Genomic DNA, 14,452 nt, shown 5'->3' on the forward strand with positions numbered 1-14,452 from the left:
GCCGACGACTGTACCAAGACGGGCGGACGGGCGGGGACCGGGTGAGAGGACCCTCGAGCCACTTCCTCCTGGGTCGGAGCGGCCCTCGCCCGCTGGCAGGCATTTGTTGCCTCATACCTCCCAGCATTAGAACTATAATATCCACCAAATTAGACTACCGTTCACAACTCATCCCGGCTAGCTCAGTCGGTAGAGCGTCAGACTCTTATCCGGAGCCTCTGCGATTGATCGCAGAAACCAATCTGAATGTCGTGGGTTCGAGCCCCACGTTGGGAGATTTCTTTTTTCCTCGCTGACTTTTTTTCGTTTGTCCCCTCCAGATTTCGCTTCGGATGGACGGTGGGCCGCCGGCGGCGGCTGTCGTCGGCGAGGTCGGCGGTCCGGGTTCGATTGAGATTTTCTCGGCGAATTTTTCTCTGCATTTTTCTCGTTCTCGCCCGCTTTCCAGCCTCTGCTTCTGTCGGCTCGAGTCGAGGGATGGCGTGCACACGGCTGGGCAGGTGACGGGGAGCCGTAGCGTACCGTACCGCTCCGAACCGACCGAAGCCGGCTGGGGGCGCGAATCGATTCGATTCGTCCGCGGCAGAGCGGGACGAGGCAGGTGTGCTCGCGGCCGAGGATAACGCCATCCCTCGGCCCGCTTCCTTTCCCCTTTGCCATGTGGTCGACGACCGACGGGCTTCGATTGCCTCCTCGCTGGATTCGACCCAGACCAACGACGGATCGCGGGATGGCCTGGCTTGCGTACGACGAGGTCGTGTGAGCGGGTCGGCGGCATGGCCTCTTCTGGCGCCATTCGCGCGACCTACGCCTCGTGGCTTGTTGCCTTCGAGGGACGCTTCGCCGGCTCCGTCGTACGGTATCGGCAGCCCGTTCCTGGATCACGCGAGACGCGCATCGAGCAGAGCAGGGCCAAGCCAAGGTAGGGAGAGGAGAGGCGGGCGGGCGGAGGCGTAGAGAGAGTACGTACTGCAGATGGCCGTACCGTGGTCGTTCCCCGCTCCCCCTCCCCCTCACCGGCCAACAAAAGGCAAGCTGGCCTCCGAGGTGCGGCCAGGCTGACTTCCTGAGATCCTCCCCGCGCTCCCTCGCTGCGGACCACCACCATCCCTCCGTCTACCGGCCCACTTTGCCCTCTCCCTCCAGCGGCGGTCGCTGCTACTGCTGCTGCCCAGCTTGCTGTCTCCGCCATGACGGCCGACACGACGGCCGCCCCGCCGCCGCCCCTCGAGGCCACCTCTTCGTCGTCGTCGGATGCCGCCATCTCGCTGAGCCACGAGGGCCCGACCATGTCCTACCACCAGCCTGCCGCCACCACAGCTGCGGATGCTGCCGGCAGTGCAGCCGACGGTTTCGACGTCGAAAAGGTGGCCGCCGCCGCCGGCGCCTCCAAGGAGGACAGCAGCGGCGCATCCGTCCACTCGTCGCCCCTTTACCTCGACAGCAACGGCGACCTGGTCACGGTCAACGAGCACCGCGACCTCAAGCGCGGCCTCGGACAGCGCCACCTGTCGATGATCGCGCTGGCAGGCGCCATCGGTACGGGTCTCTTCCTCGGCCTCGGCGGGTCGATCCAGTCGGGCGGGCCGCTGGGCGCGCTGCTGGGCTACGCCACCGTCGGCCTCATCGTCTGCGCCGTCCAGTACGCCCTGGGAGAGACGTCGGCGCTCCTCCCCGTCACGGGTTCGCTGGTTCGCCACGCCGAGTTCCTCTTTGACCCGGCGCTCGGCTTCGCGGCGGGCTGGAACCTCGTCTATGGCAACCTGCTCTCCATCCCCTCGGAGATCACGGCCATCTGCGTCCTGATCGACTTCTGGGCCGAGGGGAGCATCAACAAGACGGCCTTTATCCTTCCCTTTATCGCCGTCACCTTCCTCGTGGGCATCTGCTTTGTCCGCGTGTTTGGCGAGGTCGAGTTCGGCATGGCCATGCTCAAGATCGCCCTCGTCATCTTCCTCGTCGTCTTTGGCCTGGTCGTCAACCTCGGCGGCGTGCCGGGCATCGAGCGCGTCGGCTTCCGCTACTGGCGCGACCCGGGCCCCTTTGTCGGCGACACGTCGTGGGCTCGGTTCCTCGGCTACTGGAGCGTCATGACCTCGGCCGTCTTTTCGTTTGCCGGCGTCGAGTCGCTCGCCATGGCCGCGGCCGAGACGCGCAACCCGCGCCGCGCCATTCCGCGCGCGTGCAAGCGCATCTTTATCCGCGTCACCGTCTTTTACCTGCTGAGCATCTTTGTCGTCGGCATGCTCGTCGCCAGCAACGACGGACGCCTCGACGGCTACGGCGAGACGGCCGCCCAGAGCCCCTTTGTCATTGCCGCATCGGCGGCGGGCTACCCGGCCGTGGCGAGCGTGGTCAACGCCATCGTCATCACCAGCGCCTGGTCCTCGTCCAACCAGGCGCTCCTCTCGGGCACCCGCGTCCTCTACGGCCTCGCGCTCAAGAAGCAGGCCCCCGCCCTGTTTCTCAAGACGACGTCGTGGGGCACGCCGTACAACTGCGTGCTGCTCTACACCCTCTTCATGTTCCTCAGCTTCATGAGTCTCTCCAACGACGCCCTGACCGTCTTCTACTGGTGAGCGGGGCCTGTGTTGCTGCTGATTCTGCTGCTGCTGCTGCTGCTGCTGCTCAGCCCTTGCAAGCGGTGGCTTTCGGGGGACGGAGTTTCGCTGACCCGCCCCGCCTCGACTTGCCTGCCTCCGCCCTTGGTCCTCGTGCTGTCCCCCCCTTCCTCCCCACTCTGTCCACGACGCCGACGACAGGTTCGTGGACCTGACCGCGGCCGGCGTGCTGGTATCGTGGTCCGTGATCCTCTTCAACCACATCCGCCTCAAGCGCGCCATGAAGGTGCAGGGCATCCCCTTTTCGTGCCTGCCCTGGAACGCCGGCTGGACCTACCACAGCTCGCACGTCGCCCTCGGCTTCTGCATCCTCATCCTCCTCACTAACGGCTACTCGGTCTTCACCACGGGCGGATGGGACGCAGCCACCTTTGTCTCGGCCTACCTCGACATCCCCCTCGTCCTCGCCGCCTACCTCGTCTGGAAACTCTTCAAAAAGACCAAGATCACGAGCCTCCCCGACATCCCGCTCCATGCTGCGTTTAGACAGGCCGAGGAGTTCCCCGATGAACCTGAACCCAGGACGAAGGGGTGGATCAGGTGCATCAGCTGGATCTGGGATTAGGCTCGAGCGCCGTCCTGCCGTCACGAATACACTACGATCGCATCGCATCTGTGCCCTGCCCTGCCCTGGCCTGCTCGCTGCTCGAGTCTGTGCCCGGATGCGGTGTCGCCCGGCGACGAGCCCCGCAAAAAGGGATGCGCCGACCGAGGAACGGAAGAGGCGCGAAAAGGTGATGCCCCGTACTAGGCTCGAACTAGTGACCTTCTGTTTGATACTCAGCTCATGCTGAGGCACTGTGTATTAGACAGATGCGATAATCCAACTACGCTAACGAGGCTTTTGTTGTCAACCGGGTTAAATGGCTGCATCATAAAAAATATTACCAAGTGCGGTCTTGCCTTGCGGCTCGTGGACGCCTGCCCGACTCCGAGTGCCGCGTGCGAGGTTCTGGAATTTTTCTCTGCGTGGGCAGCGGCGGGCGGGCGTCGCATCCGAGCCAAAGCAACCCAGTCGGGCGGCGTGCGGCGGGCGCAGGCCATCCTCGATTTTGATCTTCTCCACCTCGTTGTCCGTCTGCCGTGCTCATCCTCGTCTTCCTCCCCTGCCCTTGACCCCACGATTCCCGTCCAATCTCTCGCCATCCTGCCTCCATCTCCTCAACGCCGCTGCGCAGCTCCGCATCGGCTCGCTCTGACAGTCGCTGCGCCATCGACCTGAGTTGACCTAGACCGACCTGAACCGACCCGACCCCGAAGCGTAGCGTAGCGAACCGCCCCGCGACCCGACGATACGATGGACGACGACAGAGAGACGGCCAGGCTGTGGCGTGTCAACAAGACCATCCACGAGCTCGTCAGAGATAGGGTGAGTGGCCGTTCGAAGTCCGCCGCAGCGTCGACCTTTGCCCATCCGCGCCTTCCGGCCCGCTGAGCCGCTGACCACGCGTGCCATCATCCCCTCTCACTCGCCTCGTCCCCCCCTCTGCAGGGCTACCAAGTGGCGGACGAGGAGTACAACATCGACCTCGAGACGTTCAAGGCCGAGTACGCGCCCAATGGCGGCTCCGTGGACCGCAACCGCCTCAACTTTTTCACCGAGCACTCGCACCTCGAAAACGAGCGCCTCTTCGTCTTCTACTCGACCGAGCGCAACGTCGGCGTAAAGACGATGCGCCAGTTTATCGGCATCATGGAGGAAAAGGACATCAACCGCGGCATCATCATCTGGAGCGACAAGATGACGAGCTCGGCCAAAAAGGTCATTGACGCCATGAAGGACACGTTCCAGCTCGAGGACTTTGACGAGGCCTACCTCCTCGTCAACATCACCCACCACTACCTCGTCCCGAAACACGAGGTGCTCACCACCGACGAGAAAAAGGCGCTGCTGGCGAGGTAGTGAGTGCCCGGCGGCGGCGACCGGCAGCAGCAGCAGCAGATGCCAAGCGGCCCTCAACCCGGCTGACCCGCGTCGTTCGCCCTCCTTTTTGGTCCTCGTCTTGCCTCACAGCCGACTCAAGGACTCGCAGCTGCCGAGGATTCAGCAGGCCGATCCCGTGGCAAAGTACTTTGGCCTCGAGAGAGGGCAGGTAGTCAAGATCACTCGGCGTGAGTTCGATGGCGCCGGCACAGTCATGGTTGCGGCAACGCGAGGCGTACGGCTGGACTGACCATCTGCGCTTGCGCCTTCCTGCACACAGCTTCCGAGACGTCGGGACGATACTGCTCCTACCGCATCTGTCTATGATGGCCCAGTCCCCCCCTCTCTTGTGTCTCAACGCCGAGGCAGCACACAGACACCTCGAGGCCCCGCCGCCGATGGTTCTCTGCGGGCGCGCAGCAGTCGACGAAACAGTGCCGTCAGCACCTGCTGCCGCTGGCTGGCCGTCGGCCAGGATGTGCGCCACGCCCCCCTGTACCATACATTCGCACCTTGTCCCTGATCGATTGCCACGATACTGTCACACACGCCATGCGGGCGCGTCTAGCGGGCTGGACCGAGTCGGGCCGTGCCCTTCCCTTGCCATGTCGATGGTCTCCTTTGCATGCAACCCAGTGGAAGAAGACTCGCACCTCGCCGAGCGAGGACGAGCACCGAGCGGCGAGGCAGGAGAGACCGACGACGGTGGCTCGAATAGGCAGCGTGAAGGTGGGGTCAACATGCCTGAAATGGCGGCGGGCCTGGCGAGTCGGGGGTCGCGCCGGGACTCGGCGGCGGGCTGGACCCCACCGAACCCCCACCGACGCTCGAGCCGACTCGACACCCAAAGACCAACCAACACCCTGCCTTCTGCTCGGCCCTCCGAACTCGAGCCACCATCACCCACCCTCACCTCACCCGTCAGTCTGCTTTCCGTCTTCTCCACTCTACTTTCGTCGTTGCGCCACGCTGGTCGTCCACGATGTCCTCGACGACGACGACGACAACCACAGCAGCGCCCGCGCAGACCCAGCACCCGCTCTCCCAGCCCTCTCCCTCTCCGTCGGGCACGGGTCCGTTGTCAGAGGACGTCGAGTCGGTGGCTAAAAGTACGAGCGGGTATGCGACGGCGCCGTCACAGCGGCATGCCCCGCATGCGTCTGCCTCTACGGCCGTGACGTCCAACACGTCGCCCTCTTACGATCCGTCCAAGCACCAAGCACAACAGCAGTCTCCCACCGCCGCCGCCGCCGCCGCCGCCGTGGCCGTCGGAGGAGGGGGACCGGGAGAGCCAGGTGGTATCGACGGCGGGTCGCCGCAAAAGACGCTCGGGCCCAAATCGAGCTACTACTTTGGCCCGCCGGGCAAGGAGCGGGCGTTTGGCACGCCCCCCTGCGGCGTGATTGGGAGGGACAAGCCGAGGGAGATTGTCAGGTCAGTCCACGACTTGCCGGGGCCGCGAAGATCGATGGAGGGCGGAGTGGCCGCGGAGTGAATGTCATCGACTGACTCGTAACGTCCTGACTGGCTCCTCGCTCCTTCTTGATGGACTATGGTCTCAACAGGATCGAACGCGACTACACGACGGGCGAGCTGCCCCAGTTCCACCCGGCTTTCCCGCTCGAGCTCGAGGGAAGGGTGAGTGCCGATGCGAGCCGAACCGACCCTAGTCCTGATTCCCTGGGCTGCTGTTCCGCTTGAGGAGTTATGGCTGACCCGGTGCCAACACTCGCCCACTGCGCCATCGTCTGCGTCCGCAGATCTCGCCGACGGTCTACTCGGAGCTGGTCAACGACCTCAACGACCTGCTCATCTCGGCCCACGCTCCCGGCCGGACCTGGCTGGACAATGTGCTGGCCATCCTGACGTTTTACCTGTCGCCCATGGTCCTGGGCACGCACCACGGTCGGGTGAGTGCGCGCTGCGTCCGTCCATCTTTCTGTCTCGGCCCGGACACGCTGACTCTCGCCCTCTTTCCTCACCTGCCGTCCCTCTCCGTCCGGCCTGGGCGATACGACGCAGAAGATGAAGGAGCTGTACGGGTATATCGACGAGGCGAACCGCACCACGCTCAACCCCAACGGCCTCAATCTGCTGCCGCCCAACCGGAGCGCGCTCCTCTTTTTCGAACTCGAGTACTACTAGCCAGACGCTGTCGAACGCCCGCCCCACACTCTCATTCGTACCTACCGCTGTCGGCACGGCGGCTGCAACATGATACCCCGTTTCTCGCTGTCCATTCCAATTTGAAATGTGTCGCTTTGCCTGACGGCGGCTGACCGTTGGTGAAGTCGGCGGGAGGTGAGGAGTGTTGGTCTGTGCTGGTGGCGAGGGAACGAGGGAGCGGCCCCAGACGACAGACAATTTCGGGTTTCGGCGAGCGAGGGCCGGCCAACGCCCATTTTTCCCTGCGAGCCAGCCCTGGGTTGGGCTGTGGAGGCCTCCCTCCCAACTTGGAAGATCCTCCGTGGCCCCGCTCTCCCTCGTCCTGTCCAACACCCACCACCATTTCCTCCTCGTCTAACCCGAATTCGACACTCCGGATCGACAGCGATGCAAGATGAAGGCTTCACGACGGTGACGAGACGGTCGCGGGCCGCTGCGGCCGCCTCGGGCTCGAGACGACGCCGTGCGGCGCCATCGACGCCGTTCACGTACGCTCCTCCCTCCTCTTCTTTCTCTCCTACGGCGGCCTCTCGGATACATCGAGATGAGGGCGGGCAGGATCAAGAGGAGAGGGTCAAGGTACGCGACGACCGTATCAGGGCGATTGAGAGGTGGATCCGGGAGCTCGGAGGCGAGCAAGGGCGCGCCGACGTACTCGGTAGGTGCCTCCCTTTCGCGCACCCACAATGACGACGACGACGACGGCGGCGGGGCAATGAAGCACAGCTCTGATTTCCACTCCCTTCACGTCCCTCCCTCACCTGTGCTGCCGACAGAATCGATCCGTACACTATGGCCCGTCACCCCTCCTCCCTCGTCATCATCGAGCAGCACCTCCCACCCCTCCCCGGGCGGGATGACGGCGGTCCCAACGCGCATCCTCGCCCTGGGCCTCGGCAGCCTAGTCGATTCCAAGAGCGCCCAGATTCAACTGGCCCTCCTGATCCTCATCGTACGGCACCTCCAACGCCTCCTCGACGACGGCGACGACGGCGACGACGACGACGACACCACACCCACCTCCGCCGCCGCCGCTAGGAAGAGGATAAGGGTATCGGCGTACGATCCCGTCTTTTCCGCCCTCGACGGCGAGATCCTCGCTGCGTTTGGCGTCGAGCGCGAGCAAGAGGACAGAGGTGGCAGGTACACGTTCCGGGACGCCGTCGATGGGCGGCGGCGGCACACGACGACGCTCGTGTACATGCCGCACTGCGGGCGCAGACTGTACGACCGCATCCTCCGATCCAACTGGACTCCGGACGCGCTGCGCAACATCGTCCTGCTCTGCAACAGCCTCGACCGGTACTGCGACACGATGCCCGCGCGCAAGATGCGCCTCGAGTGCCAGGCCCTCGTCCGCTTCGGTGAGTACCTCGTTCTCCTAACCCTATTACCCCGCTGTATGGTGGCCCAACGACGGAGCAGAGACCTGACGTCGTCGCGCTTCGCCGGTCGCGAGGCTAGTCGAGAACTCGACCGCGATCCCCCTCACCCTCCCCCCGACACCCTCCCACTCGCCGATAGCCGAGGCGCTGAACGACCTGGCGCTCCAGTTCTGGAACTCGGGCGTCGACCTCCCCGCGCCGCTGCCCGCGATACAGACGGGCGGCGGCGGTCGTGGAGCGTCCAAGAAGAATCGACGGAGAGGCGGCGGCGGCGTCGGCGCCAGCCCTGATGCTGGTGCGGCCACGCAGTCACCGTCAGTCGCTGCACGATCGGATGGGGACGCGAACGGAGACGACAGAGAGGCGACGACAAGTCAAGGGAAGCGGCAAGACGACGGCGATGACGGCGCCGACTTTTGGACGCTTTGCGACGAGCCGCCCGTTGCACTCGACGCGGAGGGTGTCGAGATCCTGCACTGAGCACGCAGCGTGGTGCAGATGGGCCGACGAGACTGAGCAAGCAAGCAAGCAAGCAAGCAAGCTTGTATTCCTCTATCATGACGACGACGACGACGACATGGGATCTTCCGGGACCACCTAGACGACCAGCGCCAGCCCGGACACGGCCACGGCCGCGACGAGGGAGACGACGAGGCGCGCTGTCCCTTGGCGGCGCGCGCCGTTGCCCTGACCGAAGCTCGGGTAGATGTTGCCAAGGGATCCCTGTCCGTTTGTCGAGTTGAGGGCGTTGAAGCCAATCATTTTTGCGCGGTCGTTCGAGGCGAGGTCGTTGCAGTCTGGGATCTCGCACGCCTCGGCGCCCGATACGGTCGACTGGATGCGCAGGTAGCACGTCGAGTAGGTGGCGTAGACGCAGCACGTGTTGATGATGCCGTTGCTCCAACTGTGTCGTTGTGACGAGGGGGATAGGGAGAGGTGGAGCGGCGGTGGTGAGTAGGGAGGGATGCGGGCGCGATGGAACGAGGATCGGGTGTGAGAGGACAGGGGTGGCAGGGTGGACTCACGAAGCCTGCTGGTTGACGCTGAGCTTGTTGGTCATCTGACACGAGCCCTGGTTGGTATCCGCCGAGACGGTGGCATCGCCACCTGCCGCCGAACCCGCCGAGGCAGTCGATGCCGGAGCGCCGGCCGACGACGATGCCGAAGCCGATGTCGAGGCCGATGCTGATGCGGGAGCGGGGACGGGTGCCTGTCGAGCTACGAGGTGTGGTGCGTGATGAGGATCGGATGCGGATGCGGACGCGCTTGCGGACGAGGATAGGAGCGAGACGAGGAGGAGCGCGAGCAGGAGCGCGAGGTGGTGCCACTTCATCCTTGCAGTCGTCAAGGTCGCAGTTGCGGTTGTTTTGAGCCCACTCAAGAGTAGGGTGGAATAGGGCAGCGAGGACGAGCGTACGTGTGTTGGATCGAAAAGACGAGAGACGAGCAGAGCCTGTATGCGTGGGGGCGGGTAGACGGGTCGAAGTGTGGGGTCAAGGAAGGTATGTATGTGCGCGGGTGGAATCGCGGTGCAGAGATGGTCGGGACGGTCAACGAACGGGTGGAGGACGAGAGAGAAGGGGAGAGGCAGGTGTGGGGAAACATCGACGTTGCGCGGGGTGCCGTCTGTATGTACCCACCTCGTCCGTCCGTCCGTCCGTCTGTCGGCCAAGTTTAGCCAAGCCAAGGCCAAGGCCAAGCAAGGCCAAAGTCGGAGCGTCGACTGGAGGGCCGGGAAGGCAGGGGGGGGATGCAAAAATGCCCCGCTGCGCGCGGGCAGCAAGGCACGGGGGCGGGGCGGTTGGACCCCTACATCCAGGCCCGTTGCCCGCCTGCCCTCCTCCGCTGCGCGCAAGAAACTCTGCCACAGAGTCGACCTCGCCGTCCCCCTTCTTCCCGGCACGGCACGGCATGGCACGGTACGGTATGGCCAGGCAGGCCAGGCATGGCCAGGCGGGGCGACGCAAGACGAGGCGAAGCCGGACAGTCGGTCGGTCGGTCGGTCGGCATCTGCCGCTTCGACTTCTGGTTCCCCGCCTGCTGGGGCCGGCTTCCACGTCGCAGCGTCGCAGCCGCACCGCGCGATGCCCATTCTTCCCCCTCGCTTGGCAGGCAGGCATCTCGCTCGCCAAGCAAGCCCAGCCCAGAGTAGAGAGAGAGAGAGAGGTGTGCGACAAAACAAACGAACCACCACGTCGGGCCCAACTTGGCCTGCCCGTGTTCCTGACTGCCCCCTCCTCCTCCTCCTGCCGGCTCACAAACAAAGGGCAGCGCGCGCGCGGGGTCCATCTCGCGATCGATGCCAGGCAGAGAGGGGCGCGGGTCCCCGGCGTTTGCCTGGCCTGGCCTGGCCTGTCCATTCACGATTGTGGCCGTCTCCCTTGCTGACGCGGGCGCAGCGAGCTAGGAATCACGGGGGTCCCCGCGTGCGACTACTGCCGCCCTTACGATGCTCATCACGACCCCTGCCTACTGTTGGCCAACGAGAACCCCACCTTCGCGCCAGCGCCACTTCATGTACGCATCTCCGCCTCGCCGTGTCATCGTCGAATTCATATGCCTTTCGTGGCCGGCCGGGCAGGCCAGCAGAGAGCTCGTACGGTCCGGCTAACTGGGCCCGACGCCGACGGGTCAGGGTCCACCACTGACAGCTTGACCAAGAGACAGAGGTCGACCCGGCGGCCTAGCGTTGGTACCGCCTTGCTGCTTCCTCGACCACCGCAGCAGCGCCACCCTCACTTGTCGAGGTCAAGCACCACCCTGCCGGCGATGCGGCCCTGCTCCATGTCCTCAAACACGGCCGGCAAGTCACTGAGGCCCAGCACCCTGTAGCGCGCCCTGACCTTGGCCGTCGCCGCAATCTCGAGCGCCTCGATGGCCTCCTGGCGCGTGCCCACGTAGCTGCCCGCCAGCCTCAGGTTGTTCAACACCGTATCAAACACGCCCGCCCGGATCACGGCGCCGCCAGGCAGGCCAACGGCCACCAGGATGCCGCCCGGTCGCAGAAACTTGAGCGCATCCTCGTAGGCGGCACCGCTGCTGGCGGCCACGAGGGCTCCGTGCGGTCCCTTGCCGTCCGTCGTGGCCCTCTTGACGTCGTCGACCAGGTCCTTGGTCTGCCTGAAGTCGATAAACGTCTCGGCGCCCAGCGACTGGCACAGCTGCCTCTTGTCCTCGCCCGTGTCGACGGCGACGACGCGCAGCCCAGAGTAGACGCAGTACTGGATCGCCAGGTGGCCCAGGCCTCCGCCGGCGCCCAGGATGGCGCAGAACTGGCCGGGCACCAAGTCGGCCCTGCGCAGGGCCGTGTACACCGTCACGTCGGCGCACAGGATGGGCGCCGCGTCCTTCAGGCTCAGGCCAGCGGGGATCGGGCTGAGGTGCTTGGCGGCCGCCACGGCATACTGCTGGAAGGTGCCGTCGCGCGAGAAGCCCTGTGGAGTGTGATGCGACACGGGCGGTGAGGGGCGGACAGTGTCAGTCAGTGCCGGGCTCTCATTGCGACGGCGGCAGCATTCGAGGAGCGCCGCCTTGTTTTGTCCTGCACGTACCGAGCACTGTCAGGCGGCGGCGGGGCAGAGGGGGGCAAGCAGTGTAGAACGAGAAAGAAGCATGTCAGTCAGAACCGTGTCAGCCTCGTACGGACGCTGCCAGACCGTTGTTTGGCCCGCTCGCTCCTCGACTCACCTCTGCCTTGTCGCAATTGGGCTCGAGTCCTCGTCGGCACGAGTCGCAGGCGAGGCACGAGTCGGCGAGCCACTTGATGCCGACGCGGTCGCCGATGTCGACAAAGGCGTCAGCGCCCGGGCCGAGGGCGACGACGACGCCGGCGCCCTCGTGTCCGCCGACGAGGGGCAGCTTGCTTTCGATGGGCCAGTGGCCCCGCAGCACGTGGTGGTCGGTGCCGCACACGCCCGTGTAGATGAGCCGGACGAGCGCCTCGCCCGGCTTGAGGCCGCGCGGCGTGGGCGTCGCGACCATCTTGATCTCGACGGGTCCGCCGTGCTGCTCAAAAACCGCGGCGCTATGGTGCGTAGGGATCGTGTGGATCGACTCGCGCGCATCGATGGTCGGCTGCGGCTGCGTGCTGGTCTCAGGAGTGGATGAGGACATGGTGGTGGTGAGGTGGTTTGGTGGTGAGGGTGATGCGCTCGTTCGGCGTGGTAGACAAAGTCCGATGAGAAGGGTTGTAAAGGGCCCAAGGGAGTGTTGGCGATGGCTGTGTTGGTGGCGGTCGTGGTGGCGGCGATGGTGATGGCGGGAATGGATCGAGATGCCTAGCCGCTGACCGCCTCGACCCGCGCGCTCCTTATAGGCAGGGGAGAGGGGGGGGACAGCGTCTCGCTGACCGGCCTGGCCTCATCGCTCTGCTGCTGCCTGGCGCTCGAGCCAAGTCCGGCCTGTCTCTGTCTCGCCTCAGCTCCAAAGCAGCCCTGGATCGAGAGCAGGCCGCTATCTTCCTCTCGCATGGCTCAGCCAGAAGTCAGAGTCAAGCAGCCTGCTGGCAAGCTGGGAGGACGTCCGGCGGCCTCGGATGATCTCGTCGTGCGGCGGCGGCGTCGAGATGGGTATGTCTCTGCTCGGCTGCCCGGTCTGGCCAAGGCTGAGTCGGTCGCGGCATTCGCTGGCCCTAGTCTGACTCAGGCCTGCTCACTGGCCCACCCCCCCCTGTCAGGGCAGGCCGACTACCGTCCTCGCCTGCTCAGCCGCACCTGCTTCTCGTCACTTGGCATATGCATCGGCCTGGGTCCATCAGCAGAGGGAGACGTACGTGGCCTGCCTGTGCTTGGCGCGGATCGAGGGACCGATCGCAAAAGCAAGCCGCCCGTCCGCCCGCTCGCCAGGGCCGGAGCGATCGTCGTCTAGCCTCGACCGAATCATGCAAGCGGGCCAAACAGGGCGGGATGCCATGGGGGGCTGCTGTCGATGATTAGATATAGATTGACATTCTGACTCTGAGTGTATGGTTTGTACGTGTAGACGGGAGACGTGGGGGGGTGTGATGAGGATGGACGAAAAGCGGCGAGCGAGGATGCTACAGCCGTCAGCCGAGGTCGGCGTGCGCCATGGACACGGGGTTCGCGCGGACAGGGTTGCAGTGCCGATAGAGAGAGGGAGAGAGGGGCGCAGATTGGGAAAGGGGAGGAAGGCGGGTAGTTTGCGATGCCGAGACTGGGCTGATTGCGTGGATGACGGGATATGGATGCCAAAGAGGGGTAAAACGCCTGGAGCGAATGGATGGGGGGTGGTGAGGAGGAGCCGGGCATGCTGCGTGACGACGGCGACAAAGAGGGAGCATAGCAGTCCGAACGGCCGTGACTTGGGAAAGGGCGCCAAAAACGGGAAACGAGGGGCGAAGAAGCCGGCGACGGGGCAAGAGTCTAGGGACACGACGAGGCCAGCCACGACACGGCGCGGCCATGCGATGCGATGCGACGCGACGCGACACGACGCCAGGCCAGGCCAGGCCAGGCCAGTCCACGAATGCCGCGCTCACGATCGGTCAAAGGCGAGCTGGGCCAGCACGCGGCTGACCTCGTCCATCGTCGTCGGGTCAGGCGCCGGCGTGTTGGCCGGAGGCAGCCGCGAGATGCTCGAGGCAGGCGCGTGGTGGTGGTGGTGCGAGTGCGAGTGGTTGTGCAGCGCGGCGTGGTGCAGCGAGTGGTGCGGGTGGTGGGAGCCACCGATGCCCGGAAAGCCGCCGCTGGTGCCGTTGCTGCCGCTGCCGCCGCTGCCAACACCGCCCGAGCCGATGGCGCCAAGCGTGTAGGGCGTCGCCGGCGTCGTCGTGGCACCTCCACCACCCATGCCGAGCGCCGACTGCTGCGCGGCGAGTGCACCAATGTCGAGGCTCTGCGCCCGGTGGGCAAACGAGCGCGGTTTGCGCAGCGCCTTGACCCGCTCCTCCATGCCAAGCGCCTCGGGCCCGCCGCGGTAGGCCAGGTTGAGGTCGTCCGACAGGCGCGGGTTGTGCTGAGGGAACTGGATCCCACCGCCGTTCACAGGGGTCGTGCCGGCGGCAGCAGCAGCAGCGGCAGCAGCCGGATTCATATTCGCGGCGCTGGCCGCCCCGCCGGGCGTACCGATCGGCTGGGCCACGTTGGGTGCGGTGCTGCTGCTGGTGCTCGACGAAAAGTGGCGGGGAGCGCCCCAGACGTCGCTGCCAAAGCCGCGACCGTTGCCGTAGGGCGACGGGTAGAGCGACGAGGCGATGAGCGGCGAGTTGGCCGCCGTCGTCGTCGTCGTGTAGTTCATCCCAGGCGCGCCGTGGTGGCCGCCGGGCGAGTCAAAGAGCGCCTTAATGTCCGGCGTCGAGGCGGCCGCGCGGAGGCGGCGCTCGTGGGCGCGAGCCTGCT

At 65.4% G+C, this 14,452-nt stretch overlaps 7 protein-coding genes across 7 annotated transcripts in view; 4 read left to right on the forward strand and 3 right to left on the reverse strand.

The window, feature by feature from the left end:
• Nucleotides 1-1,190: 1,190 nt before the first annotated feature.
• PFL1_06399 (uncharacterized protein) lies at nucleotides 1,191-3,186 on the forward strand (the record flags this gene model as incomplete). The annotated part of the gene is made up of 2 exons (XM_007883942.1): nucleotides 1,191-2,575; nucleotides 2,763-3,186. The coding sequence occupies 2 exons, from the start codon at nucleotides 1,191-1,193 to the stop codon at nucleotides 3,184-3,186; spliced, it is 1,809 nt and encodes a 602-aa protein (XP_007882133.1).
• A 732-nt stretch (nucleotides 3,187-3,918) lies between these two features.
• On the forward strand, nucleotides 3,919-4,872 carry PFL1_06400 (uncharacterized protein; the record flags this gene model as incomplete). The annotated part of the gene is made up of 4 exons (XM_007883943.1): nucleotides 3,919-3,990; nucleotides 4,114-4,523; nucleotides 4,636-4,733; nucleotides 4,826-4,872. The coding sequence occupies 4 exons, from the start codon at nucleotides 3,919-3,921 to the stop codon at nucleotides 4,870-4,872; spliced, it is 627 nt and encodes a 208-aa protein (XP_007882134.1).
• Nucleotides 4,873-5,527: 655 nt separating this feature from the next.
• PFL1_06401 (uncharacterized protein) lies at nucleotides 5,528-6,690 on the forward strand (the record flags this gene model as incomplete). The annotated part of the gene is made up of 4 exons (XM_007883944.1): nucleotides 5,528-5,979; nucleotides 6,111-6,183; nucleotides 6,306-6,455; nucleotides 6,568-6,690. 4 exons carry the CDS (start codon nucleotides 5,528-5,530, stop codon nucleotides 6,688-6,690), a joined length of 798 nt encoding a protein of 265 aa, XP_007882135.1.
• A 408-nt stretch (nucleotides 6,691-7,098) lies between these two features.
• PFL1_06402 (uncharacterized protein) lies at nucleotides 7,099-8,576 on the forward strand (the record flags this gene model as incomplete). Its single annotated transcript, XM_007883945.1, has 4 exons — nucleotides 7,099-7,199; nucleotides 7,311-7,369; nucleotides 7,488-8,075; nucleotides 8,236-8,576. The coding sequence occupies 4 exons, from the start codon at nucleotides 7,099-7,101 to the stop codon at nucleotides 8,574-8,576; spliced, it is 1,089 nt and encodes a 362-aa protein (XP_007882136.1).
• Nucleotides 8,577-8,693: 117 nt separating this feature from the next.
• On the reverse strand, nucleotides 8,694-9,429 carry PFL1_06403 (uncharacterized protein; the record flags this gene model as incomplete). The annotated part of the gene is made up of 2 exons (XM_007883946.1): nucleotides 8,694-9,000; nucleotides 9,122-9,429. 2 exons carry the CDS (start codon nucleotides 9,427-9,429, stop codon nucleotides 8,694-8,696), a joined length of 615 nt encoding a protein of 204 aa, XP_007882137.1.
• A 1,402-nt stretch (nucleotides 9,430-10,831) lies between these two features.
• On the reverse strand, nucleotides 10,832-12,209 carry PFL1_06404 (uncharacterized protein; the record flags this gene model as incomplete). Its single annotated transcript, XM_007883947.1, has 2 exons — nucleotides 10,832-11,530; nucleotides 11,784-12,209. 2 exons carry the CDS (start codon nucleotides 12,207-12,209, stop codon nucleotides 10,832-10,834), a joined length of 1,125 nt encoding a protein of 374 aa, XP_007882138.1.
• A 1,380-nt stretch (nucleotides 12,210-13,589) lies between these two features.
• PFL1_06405 (uncharacterized protein) overlaps nucleotides 13,590-14,452 on the reverse strand; it is a gene marked incomplete at both ends in the record, with an annotated part of 4,292 nt that continues 3,429 nt past the window's right edge. Inside the window, one exon of the mRNA XM_007883948.1 lies at nucleotides 13,590-14,447. Coding sequence (XP_007882139.1) covers nucleotides 13,590-14,447 — 858 coding nt within the window. The remainder of the gene's footprint in view (nucleotides 14,448-14,452) is intronic.

This window comes from Pseudozyma flocculosa (genome assembly GCF_000417875.1).
Source record: "Pseudozyma flocculosa PF-1 unplaced genomic scaffold scaffold00026, whole genome shotgun sequence".
Lineage (NCBI taxonomy): Eukaryota > Fungi > Basidiomycota > Ustilaginomycetes > Ustilaginales > Ustilaginaceae > Pseudozyma > Pseudozyma flocculosa.